Here is a 17,500-nt window from a genome sequence, read left to right as displayed (position 1 = left end):
ACGACCACACAAAAAAGTCCATGGGATTCAAATCAGGCGATGAATGAAGCCACATTTCCTTGCTCCAGAATCTTGGAAGTTGACGTTAGCAGCACCAGTCATGAGTCTTTGAAATGTAGGACGCTGGTTGCTGCACCATCTTGTTGGAATGTGAAGGGCTGGTCTTTGTTCTGTTTCTTCATCTCTTCAAGGGCTGGAACCAAAGTATCGTTGATGTAGTTATTTGAATTGATAACCCCTTGTTCCATGAACATCAAAGGAGACTTCCAAATTTTGGAGATGGCAGCCCACACCACAATGGACGTTTTTTGATGGCGGTAAACTGTTCTCACAGAATTTTTAATATCTGCTGAAGACTATAAATTCTATCATTCTGATTATTGAACTGAGCTTCAATTGTGAAGAGTTTTTCGTCTCAAAAATGATTTCTTGCCCTGCCATGCCTGCCTTCGGTTCTCTGACAAGAATCTGTGCTCTTTCAAGACTCTTGTGATTTTGGAGAGGTGTAAGGAACTGCCGTTTTCTCATCTTGTAAAGAGACAACTGAATATCTTTTTCCACGATGGTTCTCATTGAAGTGTTGCTTTGTTTCATGTCTTTGGCCATATGACGGAGGGGTCTGTTTAGGTTTCTCCTCGCCCTTTCTTGGACAGTCTTACCCAACATTCTTTGTTCAAGCAGTGCGAGGTCTTCTACTCCTAGGACGATCTTCAGATGTACTAAGTTTCTTAAATCTATTTACAACATTGTATAAAACGGTGGATTTGGCAACTTTTAAGAACTTAATGATATCAGAGTTGGTTTTCCCGATATCAGAGTTGGTTTTCCCGGGCGATAGAGCTGAATGATGGTTTTTCTTTGGCTCATTTTAAAGTCCAAGGACTGTTCAGTGTTCCCCCTGTACATGATTAATTCACAGAGCTTGTAAAAATATATACATTAAGTTTTTCACTTAATAAATGCTGATGTAGTTTTGTCATTTTATGTGTTTTTAATATTGACCAGTGCAAGAGTTCGTTTTTAACCTGGATTGTTTTTACTTGCTAGACACTCACGGAAGCGATGGGAACGTTTTGTTCACAGCGAAAACCAACATTTGGTCAGCCCGGAAGCAATTGACTTCCTTGATAAACTAATTAAATACGATCATCAAGGCCGTCTAACTGCTCGCGAAGCCATGGACCATCCTTATTTCTGTAAGGAGTTTTCGATATTCTTTCTTCAAACATTGCAACCGTGGCCTACAAAAATAGTTGGCCTGAACACCGTGCACAAGATTTCAGAACTGAAGGCTGAAGTGGCTTGCAGATAAAAGTGTAGGCCTACTTGGGTTCTACATTTACCTAAAATGTTTCTTCAAGTGTTTTCAGTGTTCAGTGCTTCTTTTTTCATTTTGCAATCTAAATTTTAGCATAGAAAACCGCGATGAAAACTATTGAATCTACATGTAGAGAATTCCATCCATTATTTGAATTGAAGAATTGTGTCTACACATTGTTTGATAAAATTAAAAAAAGAATTTTAAAGTTGAAGCTTTTCATGATAAAAAAAAAACATTTCTTAAATACTGAAACAATTGAACATAAACGCTTGCAAAAGCATTATATATAGGCATATATAGGACCCAATTAACACGTTTTTCTGCAATCGACTTAAACCTTCATCTTTGAAGTCTCGCCATTCATTTTCGTAGGCCATGATTGCAAGCAATCGTGTCTTGAAAAAATCATTAAATTAGTTTTATCGAATGTTTTATTTAATGTCAATTGTTTTTTTTTAGAATTGCTTTCGGAGAAATTTCCATTGTTTAACTGAAAAGAAGAGATAGATACTAGTCTTTATTCCGTAAATCCAACGATAAATGCCTTTCGATTTTTTTCTTTGGGATGAGATCACTGGTTATTCTGCTTAAAAGATCAATGTTTCGGATTATTTGACATGGGATCATGTTTTACTTTTTTTCAAATTTTGTGAAAGTATATTTTGTAATATACCAGTTTTACTAACTTATGCCTTGTGTGTGAGGTAGGCCATCAGCAGATCAATTTAAATCGCACTTCTGGCCGGCTCCAGAAGTTGAGGTTCGATATTGTTGAAACTTTTAAAATATCTTGTTTTTTTGAAAGAAATGCAAATACCCCTCTGTTTGGTATTGTTTACTTTAGGGCCATTGGTATCACCAAAGATAACATGTTTAATTGTTTATCTGGTGTAATGTAGGCTATGGTACCTGAAACTATAACTTGTTAATGAGATTGTCAGACATTTTTTTAGGTCACAATCTGGGTCGTCATGGTCACAACTTACAATGTGACGTTTTCTTCCCGTTCCCCAGCACAGAACTATATCCTAGCAACCTCTTCTGTTGATGTTTGGAGAAATTTCTTTCTGTGATGATATCCCTGCTGTCTTATTGGTTAATCCTGTTAGCTCGTCAGGAATGAAAGCCTCCTTCATCGAAAAATAGATTTCAATATTTGGTTTCTGCTCTGCATAACTTTTGATCAAACTGTTTCTTGTGTCAGTTAGTGGATCATGTGTTATCATGGTCCTTGCTTTGTCTACCCCACATCTAAGCCATGGGTGGGAAATTCTAATTGACATGCAGCTTAATGACACGGTGAAAGAACTATTCGATTCCGTTTCATCAATAGAATTCTGCAAATATTTCGTCTGACAAATGTCTTTGCTTGAAGAATTTCTGTATGAAATGTCTGTTTTTGGATTCACATGCTTTTGTGAGCAGATTTTTTTATGAAAATAATCAAAGTAAAAAAATGTTTTCTCTTTCTGACAAAACATTGGGCTGAGCTAATATCATCAAACTTTAAAAAGCTTGTAAAAAATATGAGGTTACATTTGTGTCATTAAATTCCTTGCGTTGGTTAAAGTGTTTTTTTTTTCATTTGTTTTACGATGAAAGTATCAGGTACGGCCTTTCGTCAAACGCGGCCTTCTTAAAGTTGACCTGAGGTAAATTAATTGCCCCTTGGTGTAGGTCACCAAAATATTCAAAGCATTATTTGTTAAGTTGGGTGGAATTTGTACAAGTTTAGCCATGTCTCATAGCTTGATGACATCTGGTAGTTATATCCAGACTTGGACAACTAGAATTTTTGTAGTCTTTCGAAATTAGATTAGAATTATAAGCTTAATTAGAGTAGTTTAAGCGTGTACCAATTAGATTAGGATTAGAATTAGAGCTACCCAAGTTTTCACAAATTAAAGTAGAATTTAAACTAGATTAGAATTAGTTGAACGCAGTTGTCACATAATTTTTTTAGTTCGAGAAAAACGCCAATGTGGCAACTCGGGATCAAAGTGTCATTCCACCATTACAGCGCCAAAACCACTTACGTCATAATTATACATTGTAACGTCAGTGAATTGATGAATTAATCGAATTTTCCTGACCTTGCTGCTCAAGGGATGGAATGACACTTTGATCTTGATCGTTTTATTGCATTATCTTTGTATAACGTTGATGAGAGCAGTATCCTTCCATTTGCCAAAAAATATTGTTGGACAAACCAAATTTTTTAGCAAAACTGAAGATTGGATAAAAACTACAATTACAGCAAACAAGTTTTTACCGAATTGGATTAGAATTACCGACATTTCGTTCTAATTTATCGAATTAGACAACTAAAATTATCTAGTTGTCCAAGTCTGGATCCCATTAGGTGTAATTTTTCCCTTTGTTTTAATACTTTATTTTTTCTCAGTTCCAGTGATAAAAGAACAGGCTGGGTTATCTAAAACTTCTTCTTTACCTTCCTCCAGAACACAACTTAGTCAAGTTCAGCTCAATTCAGGTTTGCACATTGTTTATTTTTTTTTTATTAGATTCAATATAATAACTTCTGAAGTTCACATCATAAGATTTTTCTTAGGATAAATTGCTTCAAGCACATTGAAAAGAAAAGTAAATTTGTTACGACTATAATTAGAGAAGTTTACGATTTTTTTAACCTTTCATTTTAATTTTTATGGCACTGACGGCTAAAATGGCCTTTTATCTTGCTTATGTAATGCATTACCGTATCTTATGTTCTACACAGGCATGCGACTCTAACATTACAAACCTACTTGACCTCTGCTAGGTAGGAAACAGCAGCTGAGTTTGCAAAAGTTTTGCTATTTTTGCTGATTCAAAAATATGCAACTAATCCATGGCTCGGTTTGCTTTGTCTATGGCTTATCAAAATGTGCCGAGTCATCGTAATTGTAAAGAAATTGGTGCTTGTAATTTTGCTTGTGTATGATTTGGGAGCGAGATTAGGGTGTACACTGTACACGTGTTAATATGCTAATCTTGTGACATCTAATTTTGTACGATGTAATAATTTGTCAATTGTCATATTTAATTTTTAACTGCTTCAATTTCATGCAAGTGTATGAGTTTGGGTTTTTTAACTCATTCACCAAACGAAAGCTACATAATTTGTGACATGTTAAATCTTCGTGCAAAGATTCCAACAAGTAGATTTATCCAACACTTGTTGTAGTGGAAGTAAAAAACAATAATTTGACAATTACACCCGATGACTTGGTCAGAACAATACTGTTTTATCAATTTTTGTCATAGTTTTTAACTGTACCTGACTATTTGCCTAATTTTGTATTATCCAATCACGTCTAGTTTTGAAGACACTTTTTCGTTTGATTAAACTCTTTTTAAGCTGATACTTACTGATAACACACTCAGTTGCTTGGTATGACTTTATTTGACGCTTGCAAACCACACAATCGCACGATTGTAATGCAGCAAAATAAGAAAACTAAGAACTTATCCCTCGCTGCATGGGTCCAAATCCGAGGAGAAGGTTATTGGAGTAGTTGAACAGTCCACATGAAGCAGTTTTTGGTGTATGATAGAATTTAACTAATTTAAGTTCATTTAAAATTCAACTGCTACACGATTACATCTGTATTTCACAAGGGCTGCTATAGTCTGCTTGGTGGATCAATAATATTCGAAGCTTTTTTTAAACTTCCTTGAATAACAAGCTAATTAGACATGTGTAATGTGGTTGTCACTTCTATCAACTTGCAACGGTTATAGGTGAATTGTTCGTAAACAGTTGTTCGTAAAGCAATTGTTCGTAAACAATTGTTTGTAAAATCAATTCTTCGTAAAGCAATTCTTCGTATGCATCAATTCTTTGTATAGGTGAATTATTCATAAACAATTGATAGATGAATTGTTCGTGAACAATTTTTCGCAACAGCAAGGTTTGTCTTGCAATTTCCGATGAAGGTGCGTAATGCAAATTTGTAGCCTACTTCTTGTACTCCTTGTACTTCTTTTTTGGAGGGGGTTCTGCCTGGCCACTGACATACTGCTCAATGCGAACCTCATTTAGGTTTTGCTCTCGCTTGATTGCAGATATGAACTTCCAAATATCTGGATGATTTGCAGATACCTGGAACATGAACCCTCTGTGCCATCCTTCAATGCTATTATTAGTTTTGGGAAGGCCACTGAGGACGCCATCATAGCAGTTCCACATTTGAATTGCAAACATTGGAGGACGGCGCCCTTGACGGCGATCTGGGCGCCCAACCCAAGTGTCTTCAAAGTAGTCAATTACTGGCTGAGCAACATCTGGTAATACATTCCCATCAATGAGAATGTCAAAGGCCCGGCTGACTTTATCAATAGGCACAAAGGCCAGAGACGACAACATGCGCAAATTGCGCAGCCTCAGAGCAAACTCTGCACTTGTCTCGTACTGCTCCTTCAGGCCACTTGATTGCGTCTTTCTTCAAATGCACTGGCACAAATGGAAGAAACAGCCACGGTGAGTTGAAAGTGGGTACTCTCTGCTTACTGCATTAACCATGGCCATCTCAAAGTCAGTCATGATTGTCTCTGCAACAGCAGGTAACAACTCCTTGATTTTTGCAGCAGATGAATGTATGTCCCTCTCCTTTTGTCCCCCAGCAGGGCATACACCAGAGGCACTGAAGTGTTTTCCTTCAGTCCGTGTATTGTGTAAAGCTGTTCAAACAGTGAAGGCACTGTCTTGAAGGTGCCGTCAGCATACCAGTGCTTTGAACGGGCAAGGAGCTGCAGATTTCTTTCAGTGGCAAAGAGGACCAACAATCCAACCCATTGTTGAAATTTACTATTTTGGATGTTGAAGTTCGGTAACTATAATGCTGTATAAGCAAAAATATCACAAAAACTATATTTTTGCTGTTTAGTCAAATTCTACTAGAAATAGAAGAAAAAGTTCTCTTAGAACAGATAGAAATATAGGTCTTCTGAATCTTTTAAGCCATTAAACAGATTTCTAGCGCCAGTAGAAGTGGAGATAGAGCAATTTTGAAAAAAATTGACTTCTCGCGACCTTTGACCTCAGGTAGGAGGGTCAATTTAGGGGTAAGAGGACCAAAATTATGTTCAGGGTTATTTTTTAGGCCTAAAGACAACATTACAACACCTTAAATAAAAATCTAAAACAAAAAGTGAAATTCACTCCACCCTACGTGCAGATTTCTTTCAGTGGCAAAGAGGACCATACGGTTATCTCCAGGCCCAGAATCATCGGACAAGAATGTTACACCAGCAAACCTTTGCTTGTACTCTACTGGAAGCACAATGTCACGGAGAGGATGTGGGATTGCTGGGCCTGCATTTTCCTTCAATCGCACTTGGGTGACTGCCCTTTTCATGCTCTGCACACTTGGCAGTTTTGCTGCCGTGGCTTGACTGAGTCCAATAGTTTTTGCTGAGACGAGTTAACTTGGGGCATCACGACTGTCTTTTGCTGCACAACGAATATTTTCCATAACCTTTGCTGCTTCGACATGACCAGCATCTCCAGCATGATTGTGCTCACCTCTGGATTGTACAATGGCGGCCATAGCAGTTGTTACTCATGCAGGACATTTCTTATTAAATGCTCACATTTCTAATAAGTAGTTTCTTGCCCTTGTGCGTTAATTGCACTATAATCTTTGTAATAAAGCTGGCCACTATACAAAAGTTTTGGCTTTCCTTTTTCGCTGCTCACAAACTGTAATGCCATTCTGAATCAGGGACTCTACACTCTACAGGTACAGCACGTCTTTAAGCACAATTAGCACATCTCTAGCATATAGGCTACCCTAATTGATTGTTCGTAAACAATTGTAACTGTTTTTTTTTTAAAGCTGTAGCCTAACTTTTATGAACATTTGTTTACGAACAATTAGTATTATGGTCAATTGCATGCCCGAAGAATTGCTTTACGAAGAATTGATTTTACGAACGATTGCTTACGAACAATTGTTTTACGAAAAACTGTTTACGAAAAAAACGTCGGACACCACTTGCAACTTACGAACTACTACAACAAACAAACTGCAAAAAGGCAGATGCATATCAAGCGCATGTGGCATCGTGAAAACTGATACAACTCCAGGCGATGATTCAACAAACATGATGACGCTTCAATGCAAGATGCTGTATATTATGCAATGCATTGAATTGATTCCAGTGCTCTTTAACTTTTTGTGAACAATCTGAAAAATTAAATTTTGAAAGTTTTTTTTACTTTTGCAGTTTTGAAATAAACAAAAATCTATAAACTATAAATCTATAAAATCTACCTAAACATCGATGTTTCCGAAACTAAGTTGATACGAATCTATCTTAGAACAAAATGATCAGAAACTATGTCTTTAAAGTTCTGCTTTCATTTTCACACTATTGTTGCTTGACTAATATGGGAAATAACTACAAAAAAAATAAAAAAGACCAATACAAAACAAGGACTAAGCATAAAAACGTTTTTAACACTGTTGACTGTGACTTTTCCACATTGTATTACATCGTTTTGTAGCTATCAAACTGTTAAATCTGGCTTATACGCGAGTATGCATTGAAGATTTGGTTATTAAAACGTTGCTAAATGATTCACAGTTTACGGATTTTCGTTAGATTATTACACCCAGCAATTACAACCTCTGATTAGTTTGTTATTTGTGTTGATAACACCGAAATTCAAAAGAGATTGAAAATTTGCCTTATGCTCGAACATAAACGTATTTGGTTGATAGATGATTTGCCCCACTCCTTAAATTGATCGGACTTATAATCATCTCAGGTTTATCAATTAGCATACGTTGATAGAATTTTATATATAAGTATATATAATGCAAATATCGCACAAATTTAGCTAAATTCACGCAACTGCAATATCAGCAAAGTAAATTTGTTAAATTTCTAATTGCACTTGGCTTTTGACAGGGATGAGTCTTTGTAACATTCCCACCACCCCCAGCATTTTGCAAGAACCTTCTATGGCCAGCCCTATCCCTCAGTCATCGCTCAACTAAAGCACCTCCAACCACAATCTGTTTTGTTTTCACATAATGCTGCGTATGTTGTTGCAGCTAACCATATTGTTTTAGTCATTGCTCTAAAAGCTTGACTTTCAAATTTAACAATGTTTTTCACGTCAATATGGGCGTTGCAGCGTTAAACCAGCAGTAATCATGCTGGTGATTGGCTGAGTTTCACTTGTACTCTAGCAGAAATTGATTTCTGCAATGCACGTTATTGCGATCGTTTGAACAGATTTTTTTCCACAAAATCTAGTTTGTTAATGTTGATTCAGCGTGGTTTGCATTGATTAAACGTGGCCAAAGGCAGCTAGTTTCATTGTTTTTAGTCACTTTAACATTATCAGATATAATTGTTGGTTATTATTTTAAAAACATTCTTACTTTTGACTACGCTGCTTAAAGTTTGTGATTATTTTGTCATTGCTTTTACATTTTTGTGATCTTGTTTTCTGACTTTGAATTAACTTGAGTTGAGTCGTTTTATCCTTGCTGACATTTTGAATTTCATTGCCAAAGGCCTACTGGCATGTAGCAGGCTAATTATCTGACCCTTCCTGTATAATTTGATAACAATCCTTCTGTAAGTGAACAGTGTCTTTCGACCGTGTGCGGGAAAGTGATTATGACTCAAAATAAACCTGAAAAGTGTAAAATGCCTTTCGATGGAATGCTCAAACTTTGTAAACGTTTCTTCAGAGCAATAAAAACCATAGGATAACATATGACAATAATTCACTTGAAACCAGACATGATTTATACAAAAAATGAAACAAGTTACCTTTTGAAGATATGTCGTTTAAAAAATAGCTATCCAATGATTTCTGGGCAAACTCGTTTGATGTAACTCGTCGCTTATCACGTGACATGCTTCTTTTTCACTGTAAAAAAAAATACGATGTTTTAAAACAATATTGTGGGCTAGTCAACGTATCTCCTTAGTCGGCGTTCTTTTCGAGTAAAACTGATTCAGTAATTTGACGTGTTGAGCACCATGTCGTTAGGTGATGCACAATTGCACATCCACTGGGAAGCTGTTGTGCTGTTGATTTCGTTTCTTCAACTTTTTATGGTTTTATAATCGAAACGTAGGTTCCATTCAAGATTTTTAAAAATATTGCTCTGTTAATATCTTCCTATTGAAATCATTCTTTCAAATAATATCCTGAAACAACTTGCCCACAAACGCATCTGCTACCGCGCGGGCTTTTTAATAGGTCTAGGTTGTAAAAGAAACTTTGTCGCCAAGGCCAGTGATTCTCAAACTTGTTTATTCGCATACTATTCGAAAGTTTCGCACAGTGTTTGCATAACCTGCCACCTATATCTAGAAAAACTCAATAAAAGGAGTATTTCTCCGGTGATAAATAGCAGTGCAGTCGGCCTAATGCTACTTCATGAATCGCTGATAGATTCTGCGAGCTATGGTCACTTTCAATGTTCTCAGCGAGTTGACGTACAGAACGCTAAACTGCTTCTAGAAAGACATTAAATTTTTTAGCCAATGATCTCAGTTGTGCTCAGCAAGCGCGTCACTCGAGTCAAGGTGTAGCGCTCATTTTTAGGAAATGTGATTGGGAATTTCATGTAATATAGTTTCGGGAGAGAGTTTGCTTTTTTATACCAAAGACAGGCAAGACACAACAATAACACAGGGTTGAGCATTACAACAGTATATTACATATTTACAAATAGTTCAACATTCAAACTTAGTCATGCAGTTGCCTTTTCTTAGTCATGCAGTTGCCTTTTCTTAATGTAATTTTTCGTCTGTCTGTATGTTTTCCACTCCAGTGCTTTTAATCGTGCGTGTTTCTCGATGCTTTTAGTTAGTTAGTTAGTTACGGTAGTCACTGTCAAGAAGTGAAATTTATTGTAGTTTATAATTATTTACAGATTCCTGATGAGGACTTAAGTTAAGTCGAAAACGTTTGAATGTTGAACTATTTGTAAATATGTAATATACTGTTGTAATGCTCAACCCTGTGTTATTGTTGTGTCTTGCCTGTCTTTGGTATAAAAAATTTCATGTAAAGCTAGGTAAAAGAGCAATTTAGAGAAATTTCTTGCCTTGTTTCACTTGCTAGACTGATTAGATATAGCGTAGTAATGCACATAATTTTGCACATGTTTTTGAACTGGTGCATCACCACAGCCACATCAATTATTACCAATAAATAGGGACTGCCATGCAGTGAACTCTGGACCATAGCCTAGTGAATTAACACGAGGCTAGAGACAAGACTGAAGAATTACTAATTGCCCTGAGCGACTTATGTGTAATAGGCCTATGATCAAGCATTTCTGACTTTTAAACCAATATTGCTGCTACCGGTAGTTTACGCCAAGTTCTTTGCAGATTTAGGGAATTTTCAACGAAGAGTAATGAGAATTTTGGCTTTGTGAAACACTGCTAACACTTCTGGTTGCAACAAACATTCCCGTTTAATTAGAAAAGAGCATGGAAACAACGTAGGCCTACTCAGAAAACGTTGCAACGAGTGCTACAAACGATTGCCTTCAATCTACGTAAAAGTCGTGCAAAATAAAGTCAACAAAATATGTAAACTACGTAAACGTAGCCTACAGTAGTTCTCCACACTATTCTCTTCGTTCCACCAGTAGGCTGCAAAACGAAACAAGCAATCGTTAGGGGAGGAAAGTCGGGGCTCCGAGAGGGGGGGAAAGTCGGGCAACTTTCCCCCCTAGCATAACATTGCAAAGGAAAAGAAGTAGTTTTTCGTTTTTTCCCGTTTGAGGGGAGCCCATTTTTGCCACTAAAATAAATTTTCGAAAGAAATAGGCAGTTCTAAGTATTTTTTGATCATGGTTGATGCTACTTCAGATGTTTCTCATCAAGAACTAATCATTCTCGCATCAAGGTAGGCTATGTTAAACTGCTTCAAGACGTAAGATTTGATGCTGTTAAACCTACTGATTTGTGCTTGTGCATCATAAAAGGGTTGCTATTGTTTTAACTTGAAAACTGGTGCTGCTGCTGTGTTTTGCTCAAACCTGAACACACCACCCCATGATCTTTACTCAAAGAAATCATTAAATGCAACTTTTGTTGTATTTCTGTTTGATTAACTTAGATACACCGCACTCCAATAGATTACACACAGACAACTTTATTGTACTTTCTCTCAGCTAATCTATCTCATGTCTCTAGTCTCGTAACAGTTGCACGTCGTACAAAACAAAAGGATACTAAAATATAACAATGGTTTCTATGACGAAACACTACATCCCTCCCTTTTTTTAAACTTTAAAATACGTTACAGATCACATAGTTATTAATGCAGCTTTAACAATGAAAAACAAGAACATTAATGAGCTTTTATGAACTGCTACAGCTGCACTTTAGTGGCGATTCAATTACGAAACAATTGGTGACACAAACGGTATGTAGCCTACATAAAACATCAGACCAGGCTATTACTATTTCGACGATATGCCTTAATATGCAATTATGAAGTAAGACATAAACAAAATCAGAAAATTGTTAGTATGTGGTAGGTTTCTCCAATACACGTAAAAACAGAGCTACACAATATTACCACATACAGTAAACAATTAAACATGTTTATGTGAGAACATAGTCATTAAACCTTGTTGGTTTAGTTATAGAGCAAGAATATCTACGTTCTGGCATTTGTAAACATGGGGATGATAGGTTCATTGAATCTGGTTTATCGACCGTGACTAGCAGTGAGTCGTAAGTTTTACTTTCACAATGACTATTGTCTAGCCTGATATAATGATATATTTCTTAAAGAAAGATGAATTACGTTTCAGTCATGGCGATCTATACTACTGGCCATCCCAACGTGGCAACAGCCAAATAATGTGGGGGCCTATTAAGTTTTGGCAACTAACAGATATTAGGCGTAAAAAAGGCGTCTTTGCATGATTTATTACTAACAAACAAATACTTCTGGATTAGAAAATGAAGTTTTTAACATACTGAGTGTTTTGAAAGTTGGTCACTCTTGATTTCATGTACCTTGATTCTGTTGATATCTTGATTCTCATTGTATTCTTAACATGTAGCTATTGTCCTGCTTTCTTGCCACTTATTTAATAATATTTCTACATCTTAATTACCTTTTGGCACTGTATTTACAATTTTTAGGCTCAAAAACATTACTTGACCAATAAAAATTGCTGATTATATGTTGTAACACTTATCTCAGTTGGTAAATTGAATTTTCGTATAGGCCCCCACATTATTTGGCTGTTGCCACGTTGGGATGGCCAGTAGTATAGATCGCCATGGTTTCAGTTCAATACCATCCTTATCCATAATGGTAACCTCACTCTTTTCTTTTGAGACAACTGTTTCAGGGACAGGTTTAAATGTAGGAGACAATTTAGAACCTTTAGGATTTCTAATTAAGACTTCATCACCCATTTTTATTTCCGACTCTACTTTCTACGGGGGTCTGCTACTATTCGGCTAGTCCGATTCGGCTAGTCCGATTCGGCTATTACCCTTTTCGGCTACAGCCCGATTCGGCTAGTCCGATTTGGCCGATCCGATTCGGCTAGTTCCCTATTGGGCTACAGTCTTTAGCGGTTAGTTCCCTATTCGGCAATTTTTTGAAAATCCAACGATAATCCTTCTGTAATCCAACATCGTTTCTTTTGCATTCCGACAAAGAAAAACAAATTGAAATGAAATTTAGCGAAAAATGTTTGAACTATTAAATTTAACTGTTTGCTCACATAAAATGGACAATGACGTCTTCTGTTTATTTAGAGAATGTTGTAATATCGCTTCTTTTATAGTTGAAATCATCGAAGCTTTAGATGAGTGGGGTTTAGACCTAACCATTGAGATCTTAAAACTAAAAAACGAATTAAATTTATTTTTGAACTGTCAATGTTTGCTCAGATAAAATTGACGTGTATCATGCATCGCCGTCTGCATGCAAACTTAGAATATATTAGAATCCTCAACTATTACAAAATTCTAAATCCAACGACGCCTTCTGTTTATTTGCAATAGAGAATTTTGTGTTTTATTCCACAATAGTTGATCTCGAAGCTTTAGATGAGTGGAGTCAAGACCTAACCACTGAGATCATAAATCATATTTATGACACCGGTTACATCCCTAGTGATATGGTACGTTCCATATTCATAACTTTACCAAAAAAAACCGGAGCAACAGAATGGTCACTCCACAGAACAATTAGCCTTGTGAATTACGTAACAAACAGCTTACTCCGAATCATGTTGATGAGATTGAGACCAAAACTACAATCGGAAATTTCAACAGCACAGTTTTTATTTGTTTCAGACAAAGGGACCACAAAAGGAATTTTTACATTAAAATTGATAACAGAGAAATGTATGTCCGGTTCTTCTGTTTATTTAGAGGATTTTGTATTTTAATTCGACAATATGGTATCTTTTGCATTCTTGCATTTTATCCAGTGTTTACCTTTGAGTGCTTTCCCAGACGGCAAAATCCGTCATTTTTACATTCATTCAACGTCTGCAGACGTTGAATCAATGTAAAAATGACGAGTTTTGATGTCTGGGTTCGTTCAAAATATGTGTTTTACATGAAAATAACAGTTTTCATGATTACCAATATGGGTTAATGAGATGAAGTCAGCCAAAACGTGTCAACGAAAAAAAGGCAGTTGCCAAATAGCGTTTGCCATAAAAGATGAAGTTAAAACCTAAGTGGCAGTTTAGAGTAAACCTGGGTTTCGGCGTTACATGACCTGAAATTCCTTTGGTTAGTTCCTTCGTTAGACTCTCAGTTGATGTTACTTGATCATGGCAGAGGAATCGATTAGTACGCAGCGCAAAGGTGAGGTTTTTCTACATGATGGCTACATGTTTCAACTAGCTCAATATAGTCCAGACGGGCTTAAGAAATACTGGCGTTGTTCCCGACGTGATGAGAAATGCAAGGCTCGCATCCACACTTGTGTGGCAACAAATCAGGTAATAATGTGTGTTATGATGACTATAGTTTGATCATTTGAGAAAATGTGCCAAGAAATGTCAAGTACTTGAATTGTAATAATCGCAACCATTGTTCACCTGCATTGACGTTGGACCTGGGAATGCACCACGGACTGGCCTACCCTAATAATTACAACTGCTTTGATAGTGACGTTGTGCTATTACTTATTACTAGGGCCATTTTTTTTACCTAAAAAATTGAAAAATATGACTTTATTTTTTGAAATATATGATAATATATGACTTTGTTAAAGCATCAAATTTATGCTAATCTCTAATTAATAACTCGTATGTAAGTTTTTACATGTATTTTGAACAATAACACACTCGAACAACTAACAAAACACTTCTGTTTCGCTTGAAAATCATTACAAAAATGCAAATGTCTAATGCATCCACTGGCGCCGACTTACGGGGTGGCCAGCCACGCCACCCCATAACCTCTATGGCATGATGGCAGCCACCCCGTTTAGGTTACATTACTGCAAATAAATGTAATTTGAACGGACGTTTAAATCTTTTTTGATCATTGGTTTTCGCTTCAAGTTAACGTAAAGCAAGAGGTGAACCAATACAGTATTGCAAAGAAAATGATTGTTTTTGTCACAAGCATGATACTAGCGAAACATCAAGCAAGCTACGTGAAGATTACGCAACACGTGGCTGCAAGTTTTTTCCTTGTTGTTGTTGTGATCGTTTTATTTGTTACTTGTCATAAGTCATTGTTACAATTGTTAGGTTTACAATGGGATTTATTAATCAATAAAATACGATCTTTCCATTGCCTCCCTCAAAAATCTTTTTTGAAAATTTTTAAACTGCTCATAATATCGCTATAAATCATGACAGCTATAAAATACTTGGAAATAAACTTATCTGGATGATTGATAGCTCCACTCCCTAAATCAGTGGTTCTCAACCTTTTTGACCCACGGACTATTCTCAAGCTCGCCTATATATCCGCGGACTCAAGCTATATATTAACGAAAAATAAGTTTCCTCTTTAAGAGTAGCCACTCTCTCAAGCACCTTTCCTCGTGACAACCAACGAACAGTTGAATGGAACAAAAGCCCACTGAGTTCCGCTCCCACTTCGTCACACAAAGCACGAAATAAGCGAGTGTTCAAAGGACGAGATTTAATATAATTCACCACAGATACAACCTCTTTCAAAATTATGGCAAGATTTTCTTGTATTTCTTTTGTTGCCAAATTTTCTCTGTGGAGAAGACAACTGAACAACCGAAATGTTATTGTTTTTCTTTTTCACAAAACTCATGAAGCCTTTCTTACTTCCCATCATGGCTGGAGCACCATCAGCACAAACAGACACGCAATTAGACCACTCAAGCTGATGTTCTTCAAAGAAGTAATCCACTTTCTTGAATATTTCTTCTCCTGTGGTATTTTTAGCAAGTGGACGGCAAAACAGAAACTGCTCAACGAAATCATTTGTGTCAAAATATCGCACAAACACCATGAGCTGTGCATCACTTCCGATATCGGTTGTCTCATCCAGTTGCAAACTAAATCTTTCACAGCATCTTATGGCAGCGATTGTTCGTTGCAGAACATTTCTTGAGAGTTCTTCGATACGCCGCTTCATGGTGTCGTTTGACAAAGGAACCATTTCCAGTTTGTTAGCAACAGCATCACCACACATTATCCTGGCCATTTCAACAGATGCTGGTTTAATTAAATTTTCTCCAGCTGTGTGAGGTGCTTTTGCACAAGCGATTTTCCATGCAACCGCAAAAGAAGCACGCACTGCATGACTGTGAGAATATACTATTCCTCCTCGAGCAGTTGGGCGATCAATGCGACTTCGCTTCACCTGATGCTCTTTTTCTTTAAATACTTCAAGAGATTTGTTAACAAAATGTCCATGGTTTGATTCTAGGTGCCGACGAAGTTTCGTGTCCTTTAAAGAGCTGTGAGCTAAGACTGTCAAGCACAACACACACTGCGGCCTCACTTCGCCATTCACCTCAATCGAAGTAAATCCAAGCTTCAAGTATTCATCATTATATGCAAAAACTTGTTTTCTTTTAGCCATTTTAAGTAATTCTGTCTGAGACTGTTCACCAGGCATCTAATATAAAACTGACTGTGTTCCCACCGGTAGAACACAGTCAGTTTTAGAACTTTAGCCAATTTATTATGACATTACAAAGATAAAGTTGGTGAAATAGGAGCATTTTACGTTTTATTTGTAATACAATATGAACTGATTACTAGCAAAAGCAACTGTGCTCGCGGACTCATCCAGGCCCTTCCGCGGACTCATTTGAGTCCGCGGACTCGGGGTTGAGAAACACTGCCCTAAATGAATATCTATTTTCAAATTTCATTAAAAAAATGCAATTTTCGAAACTTTTTTAGTTTTATTTAAATAGTGCACTTAGTAAAGTAGTAGTTTTAACGTTCTGCAAATTTACACGTTTATATGATTCTATTCGAGGAAAGCTACACCCCCTGCCAATTCCCAATAATGAAAGCAACCTTTTTCAATTAGTCAAGATTTTGAATTATTTTCCGATTTCAATTGAAGTGTACTGTCATCTACTTCTTGCTTTAATTTCTACTTTGTTATCTACTTCATGCAGTAATAATGTAATATTGCGTGTCAATGCGTGACAAATTGTGAGGCGGGAATTTATTGGTCTTACATAGGAGTTGCTTGTTACATCATAGAAAAAATTACGAAAAGTTGTCCTGTAAAAGTTTGAGGAGGGAATTTATTGGTCTGACATAAGTTAGGAGTTGCTTGTTACATCATAGAAAAAATTACAAAAAGTCGTCCAGTAAAAGTTTTCCCCGACATTCCAGTTTTATTCAACTTAAAGATGCCACCGAAAAAGCGTTCAACTGTCGCAACTGTTTGATCTATTTGCAAGCAATGAAACAAGATCATTAATGCTTCCAAACGTGGTCTGCATTGTGAAAATATACTTATCGTTGCCTTCCACTACCTGCGAGGCGGAGCGATCGTTTAGTAGTGCACTCAGGCGCATAAAAACCTACTTGTGATCTACCATGACGCAACAGCGATAGAACCACATCCTAATTTTAAATGTTTATCAAGCTGAAGCTTCAGGGTTACAACTTGACCAGTTGATTAACAGTTGGGTTGACAGAGCTGCCGTTCGCAAAAATACTTTTGCCAAATGTTAAATGTCGG

At 36.7% G+C, this 17,500-nt stretch overlaps 1 protein-coding gene across 1 annotated transcript in view; it reads left to right on the top strand.

Moving 5' to 3' along the window:
• Nucleotides 1-8,994, top strand: part of LOC145770071 (casein kinase II subunit alpha-like) — a 106,810-nt gene extending 97,816 nt beyond the window's left edge. Inside the window, exons 10-12 of the mRNA XM_082581659.1 lie at nt 1,048-1,196; nt 3,726-3,815; nt 8,240-8,994. Coding sequence (XP_082437785.1) covers nt 1,048-1,196; nt 3,726-3,815; nt 8,240-8,328 — 328 coding nt within the window. The 3' untranslated portion in view covers nt 8,329-8,994. The remainder of the gene's footprint in view (nt 1-1,047; nt 1,197-3,725; nt 3,816-8,239) is intronic.
• The last annotated feature ends 8,506 nt before the right edge of the window (nt 8,995-17,500 follow it).

This window comes from Aplidium turbinatum, chromosome 5, assembly GCF_918807975.1.
Source record: "Aplidium turbinatum chromosome 5, kaAplTurb1.1, whole genome shotgun sequence".
Taxonomy (NCBI): Eukaryota; Metazoa; Chordata; class Ascidiacea; order Aplousobranchia; family Polyclinidae; genus Aplidium; species Aplidium turbinatum.
Note: the sequence above shows the minus strand (reverse complement) of the source record. Positions and strands in the feature narration are given on the sequence as shown.